The following is a 23,372-nucleotide window of genomic DNA, read 5'->3' on the forward strand; positions in this document are numbered from 1 at the left end:
TTCTCACCCCTAGCTCGTCACATTCTGCAGTTTAGTCAGTAGCCCTAAACGTCCGACTTTGCAGACCCAAAACGTCAGTTATTCCCTTTTCAGGACGGTTGTATTTGGCGCATGCGCAATGGAACGAGACGAGACCAAATGACTCTCGTAATACAAAAAATATATAAAAAGCTGTTTGTCTCTGATCTGATTTAAAAATGTAACTTTTGTTAAATGTTGGTCATAGTTAAGCAAATGTGAAGGAATAACTTGGGAAAAAGCATACTATCCGACAGCAATAGATTACCCAGCATGCACCGCGCATATATATATGCTGGCCAATCAAGTGGCTGGATTGATATAACATGTCCTACAATTGTGTTTGATAAAACCCTCATCTCTTGTCTGTGTGTAAAAATAACGTGATTTTATACTTTCAAACAATGTGCAATACAAGAGCCAACGTTATGTTTTGAGTGGATAAAGTAAGCAAAACGATAATATTTTATTTCCTATTTTAAGACCGACGTCATCATCACGCGACGGCGACGTTCAGTTTTCTTTGGCGACAGAGGTAAACAGAGGTCCGTGAAGTGAGCTGTATTAGCGTTTCCGGTTTGGGAGCGGGCTGCAATAAACCAAGCTCCAGCCTTCAAAATAAAAGTCCACTAAATAATGTTTATTTTAAAGACACAAATGTATTTAAAAAATACGTGTTTGATTTAGGGTTAGGGTTAGGGTGTTTATCCATTTATAATGTTTTTCTAATGTTAATAAAACTTTTTTTTTTTACCCAGAAACATAATTAGCATTGTGTGTGTTCGTTTAAATGTTTAATCTATATTTTGAATGTGCATATCATGGGACAATTATTCGTTTTTCAAAATGTTTCAATTGCCTCAGGTGTACTCTTATTCTGAAGAGATCGGCACCGGATGTCTTATTGCAGCTAACGCTAATGCAGCTCCCTCACATAGGTGGTAAACAGTACACAGACAGACCCACGTTTCTTCTGGACTTGGACTATCGTTTTGATTGAAGTATTTTTTGTCAGTTTGCATAGGAAAAGGTACAGTTTCATGTCAGTACAGTTCGCTGCTACAAGGTCAACTGAAAGGAGATCCTAGTAAACTTCACAGCGTATATACACAGGAATCTCTTTATGTTTCTCATATAACATTTAAGACAGACGGATAGAACACAGTACCGCGGTACTACTACTACTACCACGTTGTGTTGCATCTACACAGCTCAAGTTAAAGGTAAGATATTGTTGGCAATTGTAATCCAATGTGCACTTTGTGCAAATTCAGCTTATTAATCATCAGGGTAACAGGAAAAGCCGACTTAAAACAAAGTCGACCCAAACTCGTTTCCCAACGGGTCTGTGGCCTTAAGCTAGATGCAGAATAGACTAAAATCAAAGCTTTGCTTCTGGGGGTCCCTGGAACAAAATATTTTGCGATGGGGGTCCGTGGACAAATACATATCATTCTGGGGGTCCTTGACATGACAAAGTTTGAGAGAAAATTATATTAACATAAGTTTATTTTCAGAAAACTGTTAGGATTTAGAAGACATTTGTAGAATGGGCTTATCAGTGTTTAAGGACCCCCAAAATGTGTTTTTGGCCGCAGAACCCCATCTAAAAATATTTTGTTCCACGGATGGACCCCTATCACAAAATATTTTGTTCCAGGGACCCCCAGAAGCAAACATTAGATTTCAGTCTATTCTGCATCTAGCTTAAGGCCACAGACCCGTTGGGAAAGAAGTTTGGGTCGATCTTTCATGTATTCATCATCAGCCTGTATGTATATTGCGTTCAACTTCAAACTATAGCCTGGCTAGCTTTAGCTTTGATTGATTGAAGACTTTATTAGAAGTTTGCATAGGAAAAGGTACAGTTTCATGACGGTACAGTTCACTGGTACAAGGTCTACTAAAAGGAGATCCATGAAAAGACTAAGCTTATTTCCACTGGAAACCATTGAAGTATCTCATATAACATTGAATGACAGACAAATAGAACACAGTACTATGCAGTAGATATGTAAAGAAAAAGAAAACAGTAAGTCTAAACAAACAGTATATACAAAGAAGGGGCAGGGGAGGGTAGGGTTGGGCTAGGTTCATTTTTTTACCAGTTGCGAACGGCTGCTGCCTGTAAGTGGTTTTTCAGGGCAATTTTAAAGGATGCTAGTGATCCACACTCCTTTATGGCCTTCGGTAAGGCTTTCCACATTTTGGTGGTATAGCAGAAAAACGAGTTTGACCCTTTGTTGGTTTTGACTCTGGGTTGGAAGTGATCTGTGGCGCTGCCTCTGGTGTTTAATGTTTATAAAGTATTTTGACAGGTACTTGGGTATCATAGTGGTGTAGTTTATCTTGTACACCAGGCCCATTGCAAGTTGCTGTACTCTGTCATCTACTCTGAGCCACCCCACTCTTAACTGGTGAGTAGCGGTGAGGTGAGTCTGATAGGGAAGGTTAAGCAGGACCCTAATTAGTTTATTTTGGGCTGTTTGGAGTTTAGTTTTAAGTGCTTGTGGGGCGTCACGATACCATACGTGAACTCCGTAGCTAATAAAGAAGCAAAGCAAGCTACTGTATAGCCTAACCCTCTTATTTTCCACTGTCTGTTTTTAGTATGAGTGGCACTGCCGAGGACGATGACATCCTCAAAAGTTTGGATGAATTTGTGGGAGAGGAACCCCCTCCACAATCAGTGAAGGCACCTCGTCCTCGTCCATTGACAGTGAAGTGGAGGGAGAGGGATGCCGATGGCAACGTGATAAGCAAGAGACCAGCTGTTAGTCGGAGACGTCGAGATGGTTAGTGTGTAATTTTCTTACAAATACCTGCCATGTTCTATTAAATGTTTAAATGGTTTTAGACAGCCCTTCCTTACACAATCATTGTTATTACACTCACTGTACGTTCTGCATACACCACCTATTTCTAAATTACATTTCTGATTTATGTTTGGTCAATGGGCTGTCAATAGAGGGTATTGCAATTTAGATGTGGATTGATAACATGTAAGTTAACTGCTTGAGGCTAAGTCAAGCCAATTGTATTCCAACCAGTAGAGAAAACTCTTTCAGGATATTATTTCTTGGAACATTCTATACTATAGGTATAACAGTCATAACTATCAGAATATATAGCTTTTTTTAACCAAAGGTTTTACTTAGCCCAAATCACACAATATCTTTGGTTTTAACTGTTGGCACCCCTATTTCAGACTGCCTATTCTACCGGTAATGTAATAGGGATGGGACGATAAGCGATATAATCGTTTATCGTGATCAAAAGCACTCACGATAATCGTATCGTGGAGATTGAATTTATGGTGATATCGTCCTCCATCATGCTCTGGGATCCATTCACCTTTTATTTGCCGAGCTGCTTATTCGGTACCACTTAAACCCTCTATAATTGGTAAAACTTACTTATAATATATGTACTTGATACATGTCTTTTTTCACTCACTATCAAATGTCTTTGCCAAAAAATAGCCGACCTACAAGCTCTCAATGCGTCGCAACTCGGCGTGTTATGAGTTTGTAGATCTGCTATTTTTGGCAAATGTTCCACGGCGCCCCAGGATAATGGATTTAGATTCTCTCGATAATATCATAAAATAATGATTTCTTTTGTCACAATTATCGTGATATGAAATTTTCATATCGTCCCATCCCTACAATGTAATGTACATTTTGGGGATAGAGCAGTCAGTGTAGCAGCCCTCACTCTGTGAATACTTGGGTGATTTGTTCAAGAGCTCAGGGTCGAACCTGTGTCATTTCTAATTACCAGGTGGCCCCTCTAGCAACTTGGCCATGGCAGGAAATTATAAATACTGCTTAATAGGTAATGGGTATATTTTTTTTGCTTTACAGGTAAACCATACGGTTCCAAGTCTGCTCCTGCCGCTCACCCGAATGCAGAGGCGTCCTTTGCTCCAGAGCCTGCTTCAGAGACAGTCCTTGATGGTAGGTCAATATATAGGGTCGTTTCACACTCTAATAAGGAGCCTAACTAATTTCGGTTCGGGAGGGCTCCCCGGCCGGAAAGTATTTAGGTTCGGGGGGAGTTCATCCATACTTTCTTAACGGCTAGTGCCGAAGTCGCTTTTAAATATTGGAGGTCCATGGCATGACAACGTTTGTGGCCGATAGATGAGCATTGCAGGGCGGATACATATCTGACTGGCCCTCGTGCTGCACGCTGAATGACTGGAGGTCCAGTGAGTAGCAGCTCCAGCAGGCAGCAGCACCAGTGACAGGGACACGGGGTCCGTTCCATAGGTCTCTTTCTTTCTCTCTCAGTCACTCTCACAAATGCTCAAGCTCTGTCGAAAACATTTAATCTACAAGCTCACATTATAGACGTGCCGCGGCTGCCTCTCTTGCTGCATGCTTATCACCACGCAGTCACAACTCGTTGTGGAAAACCTATCAACACGGAACATTAGCAAAGTTGTGTCTTTGCTTTTCTTTTCTCTTTAAAATGGTCGGCGAGTAGCAAGACATGCACCAAAGCTCTGTGTGTGTGTGTGTCTGTCCGTCCGTCCGTCCGTCCGTCCGTCCGTCCGTGTCTGTCGCGCCCTGCCTGCCATCACTCTACAGCCAGAGCGAGACCCAGCTGCACTGTCTGTATTCGCTATGAAACACTCAATACACGGCGTCCACAATCATTTGGAAGTCGGCGTGTCTCCCTCCCAAACGACTGCTGTTTCCTTGGATTCACAGCCGAGAATATGAACGTGAAGCCGGGCTGAATGAATGAGAAGACACCGCTGAGTAACGAAATTAAGTCGGAAGGTCACAACATTTCGGTAGCACCGAGGAGCCGAGTTTAGTCGGTTGACGCCCCCCCGAACCGGGGGAAGGCGAACCATATTTGGGTTTCGCCTAGTGCCAAACCGAAATTAGTTAGGCTCTTTATTAGAGTGTGGATCGACCCATACTGTACTATGTATAATGTTGTGTAATGTGTAAGATAAGCTCATAGTCTATTGTATATTTAGTGTATTTAGTTTTTAGTTTTCTTCTCCTACTGGAATTCTTAACTTAAGTGAAGTCGAGTCAGATTCATGAAACGTTCTTATAAAGGCAGAATTGTTCGTAACTAATATGTTCTTAAGATGATGAATCCCAATCCTTGTAACTGGGTGTGCCAATTAATCCTAATTATAATAGGTAGACGCCCCACATATCCCAATTACCATAGGGAGCCTCCCACCAATCCCCATGGGTGGTAATGGTTATTCTGCTGACCCCCATCTGAAAATATTTTCTGCCAGGGAAGATTTTTCAAGATTTATCTAAATATTTTGAAATTAGACAATCTACAAGCTCAACATGGGCAGTAATGGGTTGCAATGTGAGATTACAGCTTGATCAAGTATTTTCAAAGAAAGTTTAAAATACCGTTATAGTGGTAAAACTGTTCCTTGTTTTGCTGTCTCCCCCCTGGAACTTCTTTCCACTAACACGTTAGAACTCAAAGGCCACCCTTACGCCCCTTTACGATTACAGCTTTTAAGAATGATCTCCGGTTTGCGTAGATTCAGATTTTGTCCAAGAATAGATCACAAAGAAAACATAGGTGAATGCCAAAGTCTTCTTAAAAACTTTCTAAGTGGGTCTAATAATACATTTCATCTTAAGAACGAATGAGGCCCATTGTTACAATTGAGTTACAGTACCATGTTTTTGTGTAATTTGTTTACAAATGTTCAAACAGCGGGAATTTTTTTTATTATTGAGCCTCATATATACTCATTTCTTTCTTTTAAAACAGCAGAAGAACATCTTCTGCAAGATCTTCTGCAGTACACGTGTAGCTCTGATGAGCCAGAAGAGACTGGACAAAGACCGGCTAACATGGACTGGAGTGTTCGCAATGCTCTCTTTTCAGAGAGATGGAGGGCAAAGAGACCAGACCTTGTCAATAGCATCTTAGCACAGGGGAATGTGACAACACGGATCTGCAACCATTGTGGGACCAACACGGCAGCTGTCCGATGTAGAGCCTGCCTTCCATGTCCATTCCTCTGTGCTGAATGCGACATTGTAAGGCACAACAAGACTCTTGTCCTGCACAACCGAGATGCAATGACCTCTGGTTTCTTCCAGCCATTGCCTCCAACCAGTTGTGTTTTAGATGAGGCTATTAGACAATGTGGTAAGTTCGAACTGCTATGTAGTATGTAGGCATTTAACAGACGCTATTATCCAACTTACAAGTACAACATATGTATAAATGAATCCTAGTCAACAAACATTTTGAATGGTCACATAAAGCAATATTTATGCAAATATTATGTTTGGGGTCATTTTAAAGTCTTAGGCTTTTGTTTGTACCCCAGACAGTTTTTAAGTTGCTTGATTTAGTATTTACATATTTGGTATTCATATTATCAGACATGCCCCCTTCCTATACCTAGCCATTGTAACTTCAAACACTATTTAAGCTATGTTAGAATCAATGAAGACACCCGTCCTTTGCTCTGGTGACTTATATTGTCCTTCTAGGACTAGGCTATATAAGAACAAACTGGAAGCTACTGTATATTGGCATATGGATGGTTGCTTTCCTGAACATATGTGTTTTTAGAAGATATTTAAAGTATATCATCACTGTCTTGGCAAAACCTCTTAACTCCATTTTTGAGGTTTTAGATTTTTTTTGTCATAAATCAGGGCTATTGAATACCCTTTACATTTAAGTGTTGTTTAAAATAATATTGAACCAATGGAAAGTAGTAAAAAGTGCTTGGGACAAAACCTCCTAACTCCACAATTTTTGCCAAACCAGCTAAACTCCACCCGATTGGCCCTCTCTTTTTTCATAAATATGTGCTATTGAACACCCTTTACGTCTGTGTGTTGGTTAAAATAAAATATTGAACCAATGAAACGTAGTAAAAAGAACATCCTAATTCCAGCTCAATTTCCTGAAAATTAACATTTTTGAGTTAGGAGGTTTTGGCCCGACAGCAGAGATATGATAGTGTCGTCTAGGCAAATAGATATAGGCCATGGCTAGTTTGGCTACACGGAGCTGGATATTTCTGAAGCTAGACATTTTTTTGTGCTGTTGGGGCTTGCAGCCACACAAAGCAGGATATTTCGGCCGCGAAGCTGGATATTTTTTAAACCGGATAAAAAGTGAAGACATTGAAAAATATCCGATTCACTGGATCCGTGTAGACACGGTACCCGGATATCTCTTAAGACTTTACTGTGTGTGTGCTTGTCCCCCAGTGGAGGTCTGGGGACACAGATTTTTTTAGACCTAGATATCTTTCTCGTGTGGACCTAGATATTCTTTTATGTGGATATCTGAAAAACCGGGATATATGAAAGATCCAGCTCCGTATAGCCATGGCCTAATAGGTAGAGCATTACAGAGTCTGGGAGCTTGACAGGAGAAGGCTTGAGTATCCTTGGTGACAAGGTGAGCTGTAGGGACCTTTTTGAAGAGGGCCCTGCCTGAGGACCTTAGGGCATGGGAGGGTTATACGGAGCTCAACAAGATATTGGGGTGCAAGACCCTTTCAAGCCCTAAAAGTTGATAAAATAATTCGTAAAACATCTGGAAGCCAGTGAAGAGTAGTCAGGACAGAGTTGATGTGGTCCAGCTTCCTGGTGTTGGTCAGAAGCCTGCCGGAAACATTCTGAACTGGTTTCAGACGGGAGATGTATTTCTGGGTTAGGCCATACAGTGTAAAGTATGTTGCAGTAATCTAAACGTGATGTGTTGAATGCATGAATGACAGTGTTTAATGAAGATTTTACAGTGATTTTACAGGGTCCATAAAATGGGGTCTAATCCTTGGTCTAATCAAACTGGTGGATCCTGAAATTGAGCCATCTATCCTTTCCTTTCAGTGAGATTCTTGCCTATTCGGGTGCCTGACCAAATCTGTGGCTGTCCACCAGAGGTACTGAGGGTCGTCCAAGGGAAGGCAGTTGCTTTGGTCACAATAAATGGTAATACATTTTTTCCCCCTCTGCACTTTTGAAAAAAGGATGTTTCCCTTTTCAACAACTCCCTCAAGAACTTAATATCAGAAATACATACTCCATACATTGGCAGACTGCTTATTTAATTGACAACAATTTACCAGACTGCAGATACACTGTGTGTAGTTCTGAGCGCATCACTACTGTTAAAGTGTGTGAGCACAAATCCATTAGTTGCTGTTCTGCTGCTTTTTTTGTCATTACTGCAACATTATTTTTGAATCAGCATAAGATAAAGAACCACTCCCCTGTCACTGCTAAGGTTCAAACAGAACGCACCATTCTGCATGTGATTAATCCTAATCCATGTGTGTTCAGTTTACATTTGACCGGCCAGTGTCATGATGGATGGCTTTGTAATAGTCACTGTAATAGGATCAACAATGTTTATATTTTGAAGTCAATTTACAGAAGTAGAAGATATTAGAATTATGTGACACCAGAGTTAGATACTGAGTGACGCAATAAATACATTGTTGGTACCAGCCGGTACACAATAGCGCCCCTTCGTTTGATCTGCCGAACATCATTTATTTTGACCACACTTGCGCACCAGTTATGTGCACCCCCACTCTAACCCCAGCATCCATGTACACATTTTTGAGAGAGGTACATACTGCATGCACTGTACATACTTCGGTCTTCCGTTATGATTCCTTCATTCGTATGGGTGCCCGGTACCCAGCACTTTTTATTCAGTTCCTTCTTTGAACCTAATTTCGATACCCAACCCTACTCTAGACTTATTCATTATAGTTCATAGACTTCCAAACAAGTCAAACATCATTACTGAACAGTTATGATTAAGATGGCAGTGTAACTTTGACAGTCAGAACATTACAGTGGATGTATATTTTACTTTGTAGGACGGTATGATCTCAACATGCCACAGCTGTCCTGTGAGCGGTGCCAGGCTTCGTGGGAGGCAGAAGTGGAAGACCTTCTAGAAAGTGGCTACTGGCCAGCCACCCTCAACTATGCAACAATTTATGAGGCAGACTTGTTTCATAGTTTTGAAGACATGAAGATGGCCTCACCAGGGCTGTCACTTCAGGCTTTTTTAAGAATGCTGGAGAAAAGGACTGTTCGCTTTGGCCGCGTAAGTACTCAATTCTTCAGTCTGCACTTCAAACATTGTAAAATTATATTAGTGTTTGGATATGAACATTGCTGCTAAACCGTTGTTTTTACCTGCTGCTGTTTTTCTAGACTGGGAGAATTTCATCTGACAGCTTTCAAAAAAGTTTTTTTGAATGGGCTGCTGTTCAGTATGAGATCGATTCCCTCTGCCAGGAGGAACCATTTCGCTGTCCTGCTTGCACACCAGCAATGCTTGCGGTTTGTGTTGATGGGAACCGCAAACACTACAGGTTTAACAGTACAGCAAGGTATTGTACACATCGGCACTGTTAATATCAAGATATAGCAAAATAATTGATTACATGTGATCACTCTAACGTTCCCCTCCATATTGCCATGAATGTTTGAGAGATCCTGCATGATCAGTCTGGCAAAACCTTGAACTTGGAGTGTCCAACATCTTAAATGTAACTTATTTTTTCAGATCCAAGGACCAAGCCATCTTCGATGGTTTATTCATGGCCAATGATGAAGAAGTGACAAGCTTTGTGGCTCATATACACTCCAACATCAAACAGGTAATGACTTGTTCTTCTCTCTGATTATTAAGTAAATTATTCTCATATAATTTAACAACTTAAATCCTATTCACTATTGACTGGAGTCCCTCAGGGCTCTATACTACTAGTGACTTTATATTTTCACCCTACATTCAATATATTTACCAAAAATAGCTGATCGACAAGCTCTCTGCTATTTTCAATGAAAAGTTGTACAATATCTTCAGTGAACATATCCGATCGACAATGTGTTGCATTGCGACACGTGAGCTTGACGATCTACTATCTTCTGCAAAACATTGCCCAGAATACAGATCCTGGGATTTTAGTGGTGTTAAGTAGTGCCATGTTTTTGGCACTACTTGCTTTACATGCTTTAAAAATAATTTGTTCTAATCCTCAAAATATCAGATAGAATTGTTCCCCTTTCACAAGAGCTTTTGTCTATTATAATTTTATACCATGTAGGTCCCAGGAAAGGGTGTTTGTGGTGGGGAGTGGTCGGCGGCCAAGGAAACATCAGAAAGGTCCAGGAGTAAGCTGGATGAGGAGGGGCTGGAGCTGGCTGTCTGCAGACACGGTGTCTTGCTTGTGGCGTTGAACATGTTTAGGGGTGAAATATATGCATACCCTATGTTCTTGCATAAACAACTGGCGTCCAAGCATGACATAACATTCTTTTGTATGGATGTTACGTGCAAGTATTGGCCGTACTTGCAAAAAGTGTCTGCAAAGTGTCCAGAGCTCCAGCCTCTTCTGACTATGAGGCCATTCTTATCCACGGTCCACGCAAAAAATCATGACCACAAGTGTGAGGTAAAAGAACATTTATTGGATTTCACATCCACTTGTAACAATGCATTGTAATACACTAACACTCATGTAAAAGTTCAAGGACTGATTTATCTTCTGCTTTCAAGGAGGTTATGTTTTCACTGGTTTTTATCTGCCTGTACTGGACTTACACAGAACTCGTGGAAGGATATTGTGTCCTTTTGAATCAGTATTTATCTTTTGTTGAATTAAAGGGTCTTTTAAGACTTGCTAAAGGTATTGGCTGTAATCAATCTCCTTGATATTCAGGTGTGTGTATCTCTGTCCAGGTTAAATGGAGTGGTGCATTTCAAGACGGAGCAGGTGCCACATTGGGGGAGGAGGTTGAGCAGTGTAATGCTTTTCTGTCCAGGATAGCAGTTACAACGAAGCACATGTCAAAAGAAGGTGCTATATAATTCTACCTTTGTATACAGTAGTCTGAATGACATAATTACATGGGAATGGAATAGTTGCAGAACTCATCTTTATGTGCTTGCAGGACGCAATGACATGCTCACAATTTTGGCCATGAGATGGAACCAGCAGAAACGTGACAACCTGGCTAACTCCCTTTCTCAAAGATACCGTAAGGTACCCAGACACTATTATTTCATGGCCATGTAACTAATTCAAAATACACAGCTCTGCACACTTGCTTATAGCCTTGCCACATGCGTTGCAACTTTTGCACGATAAAAGGAGTTGAGTTGCTGTTATAGGCCTAAACCTTGCACATTAGAATTTTGAAATTGTTTTGCTTGTCATTTTAGACTTCTAAAGCTTTACGAGTCAAGTTGGCAGACCTGGAAGCCCTGAAAGCCCAACTTCAACTGGAGGAACACACAGTGGAAGAATTCGTGCAAGATGTCAAAGAATGGGCACATGGTAAGAAAGTAAAAAACATGATCTCATACGAAGTTATTGCGACCGTCAGGTTGAAGTTACTTTCAAAACCTCCACAGGCTGCTCCAACATCTGCTCTCATCTCAAGCGATACATGTGACCTGGCGGGCACTTATCTCCCGATTAGGGAGTCTTACTGGTGAATATTATTTTCCTTTTTTAAATGAAGTTGACATTGTATTGGATCACTTTTTCCAGGAGAAACGGATCATCGAAGCACACCGCAGAATCTGTGCCAGAAGATTGAGACCCTTGCAAGCAGTATCAGAACAAGAAATCAAAGCATCTACCCTCAAAATGGTATGTTTTATGGCTTTTCAGACCCCTGCCCGAAACATTTTCCTTATTTACTAAGATAAAGCAGCTATCTGTGTCCAGTGTTTGTGAGGCAGTGTTACAGACTGTCGCCCCCACCTTTACAAGAGAGAATTGGCCAAGATGGCACTCTTATAAAACATTCACAATGAAATATCTGCAACACACATGTACCGTATATAAATCCACAATAAATACATTAAGAAGTCTATTCAACCATTTGGCCTCTCAAGCCTTTATGATGCCATTAAATGCATCAATGGATATGAATGTGTCCTATTTAAGATATTTTTGGAGAATCCATGACCAAGGTGCACAGTAGGAAGATGTAGTTTTCCCCACATCTGTCCAAACCTGGGGAACTTTAAAAAAAGACACTTGGAGTAGCATATTTGAGTCATAGGGATCTTGAATTAAACTTTTTTCCCCCTTTTTTTTCCTCTCAGACAGCAACAAACAACGGCATAGGATCCGCCGACAAATAAGGAAACAGAAGAGCACTTTGCAGGCCATGGTGGAAGAATACAACACCCTCGTTCCACCTGACCAAGTACTGTGCTTTGATAGTATCCTGGACACCGAAAAACCCTGGCCGTGGCAAATTACACCAAGTGGTACGCATTTAATGTCCTGTGTGTATTCTTCCATCTTATGTTACTGTGTACCTGACTTCATACTGATTAATCATACATGTGAATGACAGAAATTGTCTATGCAGCTACATTCTTTGTGCAATGGTCTCTCAACCTTCCATATCTTTGTGTTACAGGTTCTGTAAATTACAGCACCAAAAAGGAAGTCTTTGACAAGGTCATGGCTGTTCGAAGGCTTCGAGAAGAAAAGGTGATCCTTGTGAGAGAAATGAAGCAGCACTGGGATTGTCTCAAGGCCCGTGCCAGAGTCCTATCAGAGTTCCAGCCAAGTGAAGACACGTTGCAAGGTAAATGTGCTACTTGAAGTTTTTATATCATGTTTCACCATGTTATGTTTATGTTGTAAATGTGTTGCTTGCCTGTATAGTGACACACACTGTTCCTTTTTTAGAACATCTAACAGAGGATGCCTTGAACGGTCGCACCTGCCTCATTGGCAAAAAGCAGATGGAAGTGAGAGAGCTGCAGAGGCATGTACAGAAATTGTACATGAATGCTCTATCATCGTCGGATGACAGTGATGTTGTGGACACTGATGATCCAGATGAAGATTTCTTCTTAACTTCTGATTCTGAAAGCTCTGATTCAGAGGTAGACTGTTGAACAGCGCCTGTCGCCTGCCACACTGGAACACTATTTTGCGGATTTATTTATCTTGAGTGACAGGTACTCTTTTACTGTGGTTTTGAAATGTCACCAACTTTGACTGTGAAGTCTGTGACATGGTTGAGGCGAATTTTGTACCAAAAAACAATGGATTCCATTTTGCCCAGTTTAGGTTATAGTTTGTTAAATCGATTGGCCACTAATATCGTTGCAACATGCCTGCCAACACCAACTGGGTGTGTATGGACTGCGCATAAAAACACAAAGAAAAGTCATGTCAGGATTCCTGGACGGAATATGCTGTGGAGATTCTGAGTGCAATGTGGACTGGTGGTGAGAGAAGAAACACCATTGTATCTATAGCAGCTGGGGTTCTGTTCTTCACATGTGGAGTCATCGCTACAGTGGACTTTCTCATGATAAATGCTGTATCAAATGGCCGAGTAAGAGGAGGCGGCTACAGCGAAGGTTGCATGGGACAGACGTGCTCTTATTTGGCTGTTCATCGGCTTCATGCTGGCTTTTGGCAACCTCATCGCCTCCATGTGGATCCTGTTTGGAGTCTTCGTAGTGCCTCAAAAACCTACCCTGACTTTGCTATTTTCTTCCAAAATGCTAACATTTTCATGGGGGGTCTGGTGTTCAAGTTTGGAAGGACAGAGGACCTGTGGCAGTAATGGACTTTTTGTGTGTTTGTGTGTCCATTGTTATACCCTCTGCTTTCTATATTGTATAAGACAGTGTGTCTCAAATTGGGGTACGTGTACCCCTAGGGATATGCAGGGGTACTTGAAATTGGAAACATTTATTTTTCTGTTATGTTTTATGTACGACTAAGTGAATGTACTGCTCTGTAAACCTTTAAAACAAAATAAGTTATATTTTTTTTACTAAATAGAAAACAGCCTTTTCAACATATAGACATAAAAACCGGACTTTTGATGTCAGTATTATCTATTCAAAATGTTGTTGTTGATTAAAGGGGTTACTTGGATTCAGCAATCAGGAAAAGGGGATACTGAAGGCCAAAAAGTTTGAGAATCAATGGTATAAGACCAGGCATTGGCACTAAGGCTTGCCCACCTGCCCCTGGCAGGTAACTAAAACTTTGAGGCAGGTGGAGTTTGCTTTCAGGTTGCCCGACCGGGCAAGTGCTTGTTTGAGAGGGAACGCAACAACCGTCGATAAACACAACACGAGATATCTGTCTAAACACCTAAACATGGTCAGCGTGCTCTGTCTTCTGATCTGTGGAATGTAACAAGAGTAAAACCATAGACATATTCAGTCATAGCTATGTACCTTTAGGTATTTGGAGGTATTGAAGCATGACATTATTTATCGCACAGCCCTAGAAAGTAAAGAAATAAGTGTTAAATAGTAATTAAAATCGTACCTTTATAACGGACGGTTTACTTTTCAGGGCAAGTGGGCATGACCTTGGGCAAGTAGAACATGACCTGTACTTGCCTCGACGGGCAAGTGCCTCTGAGACCTTCGTGTCAACCCCTGAAGACAATATGCTTTAGTGTTTATTTTCTTCAGATTAACTCATATGTAAATGTTATTGTATATATCTTGCTGTAAAAAGGCTAAAATCAAGACATTTGAAGCTAAATTACCATTATTGACTCCTTGAAAGCCATGTTTCCTTTTTTATGAACCTTTACGAATTGGGGATAGTCTAAGTTGTTGAGGTACAGTTGTAACAGTACAAGTTCTCATTGAGAGCAATGTGTCATAAATAATACTGTATGAAAAGTATATATTTACTGAGTGTAACAATATGGGATGAGGCTGTTTATTTCTCTCTCTGAGATAACTGTGGGATGTTCAACCTTGCAGTCATAAAGATGTTAAAACGTAATTCTGAACAGAGATCATAAAAGGAATGTTTGACAGTTAAAAAGAAAACAACAATGTACTTGATTTAAGATTTTTCACGGTACAGGTTTTGATAGGCACACAGCTGCCAACCACATGAACACACTCACATACACAACCCATCAACACAAATACAGCTAACACACACACACACTTTTGGAAACACATGTGCAGAGTCTTGTGTTCATTTAATTGAATCTTTTATTGTGATATGTGTGCATATTGAATTATTGATCACTGAATAAATTGTACATGCAAACAGCTTGATTTGGTCATAACTTGGAGCAGTCATATTTCATGGAGTCACTACAGTCTTTAAGAGAGAATATAAGTTAATCTTGATTGTTCTCTAGGTCTAAATGAATGTGTCACAAGTAACAGTAGTAAGAACAGGTAAGAGTCTGGGTCAAAACCAAGACGTATAATCAAGTAGACGAGATCTGCTCTGAGTCTGAATGACAATAGGCTGTAATTATAGATTTTATATATCACCAACAAATATGCATACAGTACATCTAATAGCCAATGCATATATGAATGGATATGTGAAGATCAACAGTGATTATGAGATTGACTACATTGTAATGAGTACAGTATTGACAGGCCTTTAACTGAGTATCTGGATAAGCATATGTACAGTGTATCAACCTCCATTATCTTAGTCTTAAATAGTACTGTATCTTCTCAGCTGTCAACCAGACACACAAAAAGCAGGACCTTAAGTCCAGAAGAAATATAGTTAGAATGAATTACCCCATTTGGTCTATTACTATGTAATAGCTAGGCATTAGTTATAGTTCTGGTGGAGCATGAATGCACAATCTAAAGTCCAGTTTGGTGAAATGCATGAAAGTTCAAATTTGATAACTCATAGAACTAGATTCCATATGGCACATGTATGGGCCCAGAGGTCAAGGAGACCCTGTTGTAAGTTGGGCTGGCTGAGACCCACTATTCCAGAGCCCAACACAAACTTAAAAGGGTCTCTACAAAGGTACATTCTGTACATTTTATGAACAGGCAAAGTAGTTCCATGGGTGTTCAATTGGATTTAGGTGAGAGTAATGATAGGGTGATGTCCCTAATGTCTTTGTCATCCAATATACTATATGTGTACGCTCTCACAATCTCTGAGGATTTCATCCCAGTACTTGCCTTCTGGCACAAGAGATATGCACTCTGCACTGCATGGGTCTCTAAATGAATGGTTCAAGTAGGCTATTGATTTTCAATCGATCAAATATTAACTTATGAATGCATTAACAACTGGTATGCAATGACTATTGAATATGAATATCTATATGCAGAATATGAGAAAGAACACGTGTACATTGTCAATGGAGCACAACCCAAAATTACAATGTGTGACCCACAAAGCATACTGTCCAGAGGAGCTGTCCAGAGGTTCAGATGTTCAATTGGATTCAGGTCAGGTGAAAAAGATGGCCAGTCTGTGGCTTTAATGTTTTTGTTTTTCCAGGAATTGTCTACACACTCTGTCTACATGAGGCCAGGGAATCACACCACAGTGAGTTCTCACAATTGCTCTGTGGGTTGCATCCCAGTACCTAAAAACAGGCAGACAGGCTACTGCTATCTACCCTCACACGCCTGTCACATTTGCATCCCAGTATACAGTATAGAACCTGCTCTCATCTTTGAAGAGAATGGAGCTGCCAATTCTGGTGCTCTCTCGTGCCACACGATGCAGCGCTGTGAGCACAGGCCCTCATGCCACTGTTATCGTTACACCTCTCCACTTAGAAAGTAGAAACTGGGTTGTTATGGAGACTGTTTCTGATTGTTTGGTCAGAAACAAGCACACATAGCCTGCTGGAGGTCATGGTTTTAAAGGCCTCTGTCATGTGTCCTTCCCTTCTTGCACAAAGAAGCAGATACAGGTTTAGAGGCAGTTGGGCTGATGTCCTTCTATATGGCCCTGTCTCCTCTATGCTGTTGAGACTGTGCTGGGAGATACAGTGACCCTTATAACAACATATGGCTGGAATACCTGTACAATCAGTTTTTAAACACTGAGGAAGGCCGCCAGGCCAAAACACGTCCGTTTCTCTGGTGAGACATGCTGCTGTGGATTACATGAAATGACATTCTGCCATTCCGACATTGACTTCTTATTGTCGGAGTGGCAGCACTTCCATAGAGGTTAGGTATAGGGTTAGTGTCGGAATGGGGGGATGTCAGAATGGAGACATCCGTTAAAAGAACACGAGGTTCTTGTATCATATAGGTCTGATCTCTGATGTACGTGTGTTGGGCCTTAAACCCTATCTCATGGCATTATCTTTGAATAGGTTTTATAAGGCATGTCTGTTGAAGACCCCCTGACCAATTTACACAGTAGGCCCACAAGAATGCACTTCAGGGCTAATGTGTGTTTGTATTATATTCTGTATAGGCAGTGTTTTCCATGACAATGTTTATCTAACATAAAATGCTGTATGCATACATAATAGCCTACTACTGTATAACTATGTGAGATAGATAGAATGATGGATGGATGGATGGATGGATGGATGGATGGATGGATGGATGGATGGATGGATGGATGGATGGATGGATGGATGGATGGATGGATGGATGGATAGATAGATAGATAGATAGATAGATAGATAGATAGATAGATAGATAGATAGATAGATAGATAGATAGATTGATTGATTGATTGATTGATTGATTGATTGATTGATTGATTGATTGATTGATTGATTGATTGATTGATTGATTGATTGATTGATAGATAGATAGATAGATAGATAGATAGATAGATAGATAGATAGATTGATTGATAAAATGGTAACTAATATAACTTTCATTTGTGACGTTACCCATCATGTGTATGGCTTCAGTATGGCACCAGTGTTGCCAGATTGGGTGGTTTTCAGCACAATCGGGCTATTGTAAGACGCATTGGTCTGGAAAAAATACCATTGGGCGAGCACTTTTTGGCCTTTTCAACATATCTGTCGGGTTTTATTAACTTCATGACAGCCGTTGTTTAGCGCAGTATAGTTTCATTCTACTATCAGTGCTCAGTGCTCTGATCGGACTGTAGCCAAGATCTGGCAACCCGTTTGTCACGGCACAGCTTCTAATCAGCCACTCTAGAAGTCAGCTGTGTGATCCAAAACGCTGCATCAACTCGACTCGACAATAAGCACGTCCTCTCCTCAAACACTTTTATTCAGTGATTAAACCACACATTCTAGGAGGTAAGATTGTGCAGATTTTGAGTATTTACTTGAAATATAGTAGGCTTAAATTGTAAACTAGTAAATTCAGGCAAAAGTGTTACATTTAGAGACTGCCCGTTACTAATTGTGATAGGTAGGCCTTGAAATCATAGCTCAGTCAGTTGTACTGTTTACTGTTTGCTAAAAGGCTAAATCAAGTACTAGTTGTACTAGCATGAATTAAGCATCATGTCTTCACGTCATGTATGTGTCGAACTCTTATATTGTTTCATGCATTTACTCCCTAAGCCATGACCAAGCCCCAGGAGAGGGACTGTCCCCATTGCGGGGTCCCTAACTTCAAGTCCAGAAAAGCCTGCTCCGTCTGCTACGGCAGTATGTTGCAGAGGAGGGACTTCAAAAAGAAAGAAGACCAGTTGGAGGCTAAAGGATATGGCCAGAAAATACTGAAGTATGGGAATGGTTCAAGGGTTGTTGCATCTGCCCATGTAATGGTATGTGATTTCTTGTTTATTAGGCCTATTCATTAATGCCACTTAGAGTGAGTGTAGGTTGTCACTTGTCAGGTTCTGTTCATGAACATGTTTGGGTAGACAAATCATCTGTCATCTGAAAATGTAACATGGTTACAAGCCAAGGTGGTGTTTATTGTAAGACCTTGTGTACAGGTACAACCATATATTAGGTTAAGAATCTCATTGTAGTAGACATTGTAGTAGCACAACTGTACTTTTCCTATTCTTACTTCTCTGTAACTTGTAACTTTAAAACTGCTGTGCTGCCTCTGGGGAACTGATTTTCTCCCTTGGGACAATAAAGGTATCTATCTAGCAGGGGTCTAGTAGGTTTTTCAGAAGGGACCCTTTGCTGGGAAATGAAGCAGGGACCCCCACCACATAATTTTGTGTTCCAGATGAAACTTAATATGCTGTTTACACCATCTTATCTTTATGTTACTTTTGTGTTCCAGATGAAAATTAATGTTTACACTATCTTATCTGTAATGTTTGATTCATGTAAGTGTATTACGGCCCTATAAGGCAGTGCTTCTCAACCTCTTCAGGCCGTGACCCCCAAAATAATCATATTTGAACTGGGGACCCCCCCACCCTGATGAGCACTAAGAGGTTGATGGATTACATTTTGTATAACATGGTTCTATTGTGAAAATAGCCGATCTACATGCTCACAACACCTCGCAACACGAGGCGCTGTGAGCATGTAGATCTGCTATTTCCACAATTTCTGCCTCTAATATTTGGCCAATGTTCAATTTGTCATTTTAGAGGTATTAAAAAGTCCTTAAATTGTCACTTTAGAAATGTGCAGATACGCTCTAGTCCAGGGGTGGGCAACTTTGATGATGGCGAGGGCCACTATATTTCCACCTCAGGGGGGCCACATTGCATATTGCTACATCCTACTTTGTCATCTAGTATCTTATACAAAAGAAGCAAAAATAGCCGATCTACAAGCTCAAAATGCATCTACAAGCTCAAAACGCATCTACACGATCTACAAGCTCAAAACGCATCGCGCTACGATGCGTTTGGAGCTTGTAGATCGGCTATTTTTGCTTCTTTTGAATTGGAATCCAAATATATATATATATATATATATATATATATATATATATATATATATATATAATTTTTTTTTTTTTTTATTTTTTTTTATTGGAATCTTGAAAACATTCTGATTTAATTTCCAACGCATTTAGTTAACTTTATGAACCTAAAATACAAATACATTGGACATAAAAAAATAACATTTTAATACTACTATACTATTAAGCTACCAATATAGACTGACAGAATTAAAGCAGGTCATGTTTGGAATTGTAACAGCTGAAATCAATAATATATTATTAGTTTTCCGGTATTAACCTGTGGGCCGCATCAAGTGAAGGTGGGGGCCGCATGCATGTTCTAGTCTATACACTTAAATTTTATGTTGGTCTGTTTACTGTTGAGTGAGAAGAATCATCTGGGGACCCCCAAAATCATTTGGGGTCCCCCTGGGGGTCCGACCCACAGGTTGAGAACCACTGCTATCAGGGGCCATTTGGTTTGCAACTAGCCAATTAGTTCGCTGCTCTTCACAAACTAAATGGCTGATCTAGAGCTCACTATGTGTTGCGTTGCGATGTGTTGTGAGCTTGGAGAGTTAAAACATTTTTAATCTCATGGGTCTCTAAGTTCTACAGAACTGTTTTGACCAGTTTAGTTGCTTAAGCAGTCTGTGCAAGGTAATGGGTTATCATCAATATCTAATCACAAACATTTGGATGCATGCAAAACCTGGAAAATGTGCCTGTCAATGTACAATCGTATGTGTGTTAATGTTTTGTATTTCTGTTTGTAGGTGCAAAAGCTTCATCTCCTGGGGTACAGCCCAATATTGTTCATTGGAAGAAAGAAGAAGGGAGAGAATTCACTCACTGCAGAGACAATCAGCAAATTGTGCCCTGAAGGGAAAGGGCCCATGAAGGGCTTTTTGGAGAAGATGTCCAAGGCATACGAGCACACCGTTTTAAGTAAGACAATGGCACCCCTTACCTTCATGACATCCTACTAACCTTTCCTTTCACAACACAGGAATGCTGATGACTGATCTTTATATAAACATGTTTCAGGGGAGCGTTCTTTAGGTTAAATAATACTTTATTGACAAGAATGGCAGCGTGAAGGCATCAACAGCAAACATGAACAGCAGCATGACATAGAAGGCAGCGGCACGATAAATAAAGGCAGCAGCATACACTAAGCATAGGCATACTAACAGCCGCAGGAGCGGCAAGGGCATGACATGTATAACTGTGATACTATACTAAAGCAGGCCGCAGCCTAGGAAATAGGATTCGGGTCATTTCCCGCAGGCCCACGATCACACGTGTACCATGTACGGTGAAGTACATGTATGGCCATGTACATCATGGGCTTAAACATATCTCTGCGGGCAATGACCCGAGACCCCCCGCAGGGTCTGACACAGAACCTACTGTGGAGCTGGGGTGGTTGCGGGACAGCAGCTTGCAGTGACAATGACTACCTACAGGCAGGTCTACCTTTGTTTTGTGGGTAGGGGGCGGGACACGCAGGTCGCGACCGCGTGAGCGTGCGCGCGCACAACCTCTAGACCACTCCCCCGAACTGGCTACGTCACTGGTTCCTACGCTAAATTGCACAACCATCCACCCTAGACACTAAAACTGTGAAATAAAAGTCAGAACTGCATACTCGTACCAATTTTTGCCATAGCCTGAAAACTCGCCCTTCACTAGGGGTGGGCGATATGGAAAAATACAACATGACAATATTTTCCCGAGCTGTATCACGATACATGATCTCATCACAATTCTTTATGGTTATTTTTCAAGTTCCTTACAACCACCGACAATATACAAATTAAACCAAACCCGTTTGGTTTAATTTGGTTTAATTTGTATAAGGAGACCTTTACATTTCAAGTTTGAGAACTGATTTAGACCAAAATGCAGGTTTAAATGGATTCTGCAATTAATCTCTTTATTAACAATTCAACAGGATGTTTTATAAGGCTCCCTCATTGTATCACGAATCACGATATATAGTCTCTGAAGAGGCATATCGTGGAGACATTGTATTGTCTCAACAATATTTATCACCATATCACCCACCCCTACCCTTCACACTCCACATCACCTCCCTGTGTCATCCTTGAAATGCTTTTTGCTCATGTTTCTTCAAATATTTCTTCAACACAAAATGTACATAATGTTATTTAGATGGCCTGTTGTTGGATAGATGATGGGTTCATTGTTTACCTGGTATTCTTTGTACTGTATTTATGTGACTTATGTTACCTTGCCTGTTGAGTCATGCTTAATCTACAGTGTCAAAATGATATGCATTTCAGATTCTCAACGGTCCCAGCAAGCAGAAGCGTCCACCTCTCTCTCTCCTCCTGTCTCCAATCCGTCGACCAGTTCTGCTTCCCAACCTCCTGTGCCAGTAGATGCTGATTCTGAAGAGAGAGATGTTCCCAGTGCTGCCTCGCTACCCTCCGACTCTGTGCCAGTGGATACTGAAGAGACTGCTGTTCCCTCGTCCCCAAACCCCCATCTCCCCCCATCATCTCCTCCTCAACAAGACAGTAAGTATTAAGACTGCAGCTAAGATATTCTAACTAGCTGAATATCACAGCAGAAGACACTAATGTTTGCGTGATTTGCAGTTGGGCTTTACATATTTTTTTTAATCTGCCTGCAACAACATACCATGGATATTTTTAACCAGATGGTAATTAATTAATAGACAGTGATAACAGATCTTTATTCACTAAGTTCTCTCATTCATCTCAGAAAACATAATGTTCAGAATCCAGAGTGGAGCCCCATCCTGTATAAACTTATTCTGAGAACATGCATGTGTGTTTGCAGGTGGTCTGCATATTTAGAAGCCAGGGCTTTTCAATTTTTTTTGACTCGGGCACCCCTGTAAATAAACTTTTCATCCATGGCAATGCTGAATTACACTAATTTCTGAGATATGTGAGAGAAATATCAGTTTCCATTAGAATAGAAACTTTTATACTTCAAGTTTAACCACTTGAACCCCAGCATCCTAACCTGACTGCGCCAGATAATGGCAGCAGTGCGTATGCCTGGCTGCATACCGCTCTGCTTACCATCATCTGGGATCTCTCAGGCAGACCCGATGTAAGGGGCGGGTTTGGCGGCTCCCCTGTAGTAACTCTGAGGACCCCCTATGATGAATACCCAAGATCTATAATATTTATTGGATTTATTTGAATATAATAAATTCATAACGATATAGTAAATGAAATGTCATTGTAATAGAAACTGACTGTTTGCAAAACATTATTTCAGATCTCCCAGCTCCACAGTCCTTCGATTATAAGAAATTCCTAAAAACGTTCTCCATCGTTAATCCCCCGATGGATGCAGAGGCGACACCCAGTACTGTCCCTAGCAGTAAGTATTAATCATTTCAGTGTTTCCCCTAGGATGGAGTTGTATATGTGGTGGGTTGGGCTCCTCATAACATAGGCCACACCACAGTAACGTTAGAACATAATGTACATGATTTTTGGGCACTGCTCCTACAGAGCGGTACACAGTATCTCTACAGTCATGTCATCAACATGGATCTGTCCCATTTCCCATATTTCCTCCTGATTGGCTACGATTGCCTTCTAAAGTTTGTGTATGCGACCTGACGGTCTCTTATCTCCCGATTTAGGGAGTCTTACTGGTATACATAATTTTAACCTACACAATGAATTGTTATGCCATGAGTGTTTCATCTTTTTCTTTTTTTAAAT

The 23,372-nt window shown here is 40.8% G+C and overlaps 1 protein-coding gene, 1 long non-coding RNA gene and 1 pseudogene across 3 annotated transcripts; all 3 read left to right on the top strand.

Moving 5' to 3' along the window:
* The first annotated feature begins 6,866 nt into the window (after positions 1–6,866).
* On the top strand, positions 6,867–10,436 carry LOC308300035. Its single transcript, XR_013962792.1, has 5 exons — positions 6,867–7,985; positions 8,885–9,117; positions 9,228–9,406; positions 9,583–9,676; positions 10,127–10,436. It is a non-coding gene; the product is annotated as an uncharacterized lncRNA (long non-coding RNA).
* An 18-nt stretch (positions 10,437–10,454) lies between these two features.
* Positions 10,455–12,950, top strand: LOC308300033 (uncharacterized protein). The gene is made up of 8 exons (XM_080743802.1): positions 10,455–10,474; positions 10,762–10,879; positions 10,974–11,065; positions 11,245–11,359; positions 11,576–11,677; positions 12,139–12,306; positions 12,462–12,632; positions 12,737–12,950. The coding sequence occupies exons 2-8, from the start codon at positions 10,867–10,869 to the stop codon at positions 12,946–12,948; spliced, it is 873 nt and encodes a 290-aa protein (XP_080599928.1). The 5' UTR covers positions 10,455–10,474; positions 10,762–10,866; the 3' UTR covers positions 12,949–12,950.
* A 271-nt stretch (positions 12,951–13,221) lies between these two features.
* On the top strand, positions 13,222–13,879 carry LOC308300034 (transmembrane protein 50A-like; annotated as a pseudogene). Its single transcript has one exon. The product of its transcript is annotated as a transmembrane protein 50A-like (transcript).
* The last annotated feature ends 9,493 nt before the right edge of the window (positions 13,880–23,372 follow it).

Source organism: Nannobrachium achirus (genome assembly GCF_963921795.1).
Source record: "Nannobrachium achirus genome assembly, chromosome: 15".
NCBI classification, from domain to species: domain Eukaryota; kingdom Metazoa; phylum Chordata; class Actinopteri; order Myctophiformes; family Myctophidae; genus Nannobrachium; species Nannobrachium achirus.

Bases quoted from the DNA above. Each gene is read 5' to 3' on its own strand.
- LOC308300033 (XM_080743802.1), top strand. The intron at 11,678-12,138 runs GTATGTTTTATG...TTTTCCTCTCAG, and splicing joins AAGCATCTACCCTCAAAATG to ACAGCAACAAACAACGGCAT. The intron at 12,633-12,736 runs GTAAATGTGCTA...TTCCTTTTTTAG, and splicing joins AAGTGAAGACACGTTGCAAG to AACATCTAACAGAGGATGCC.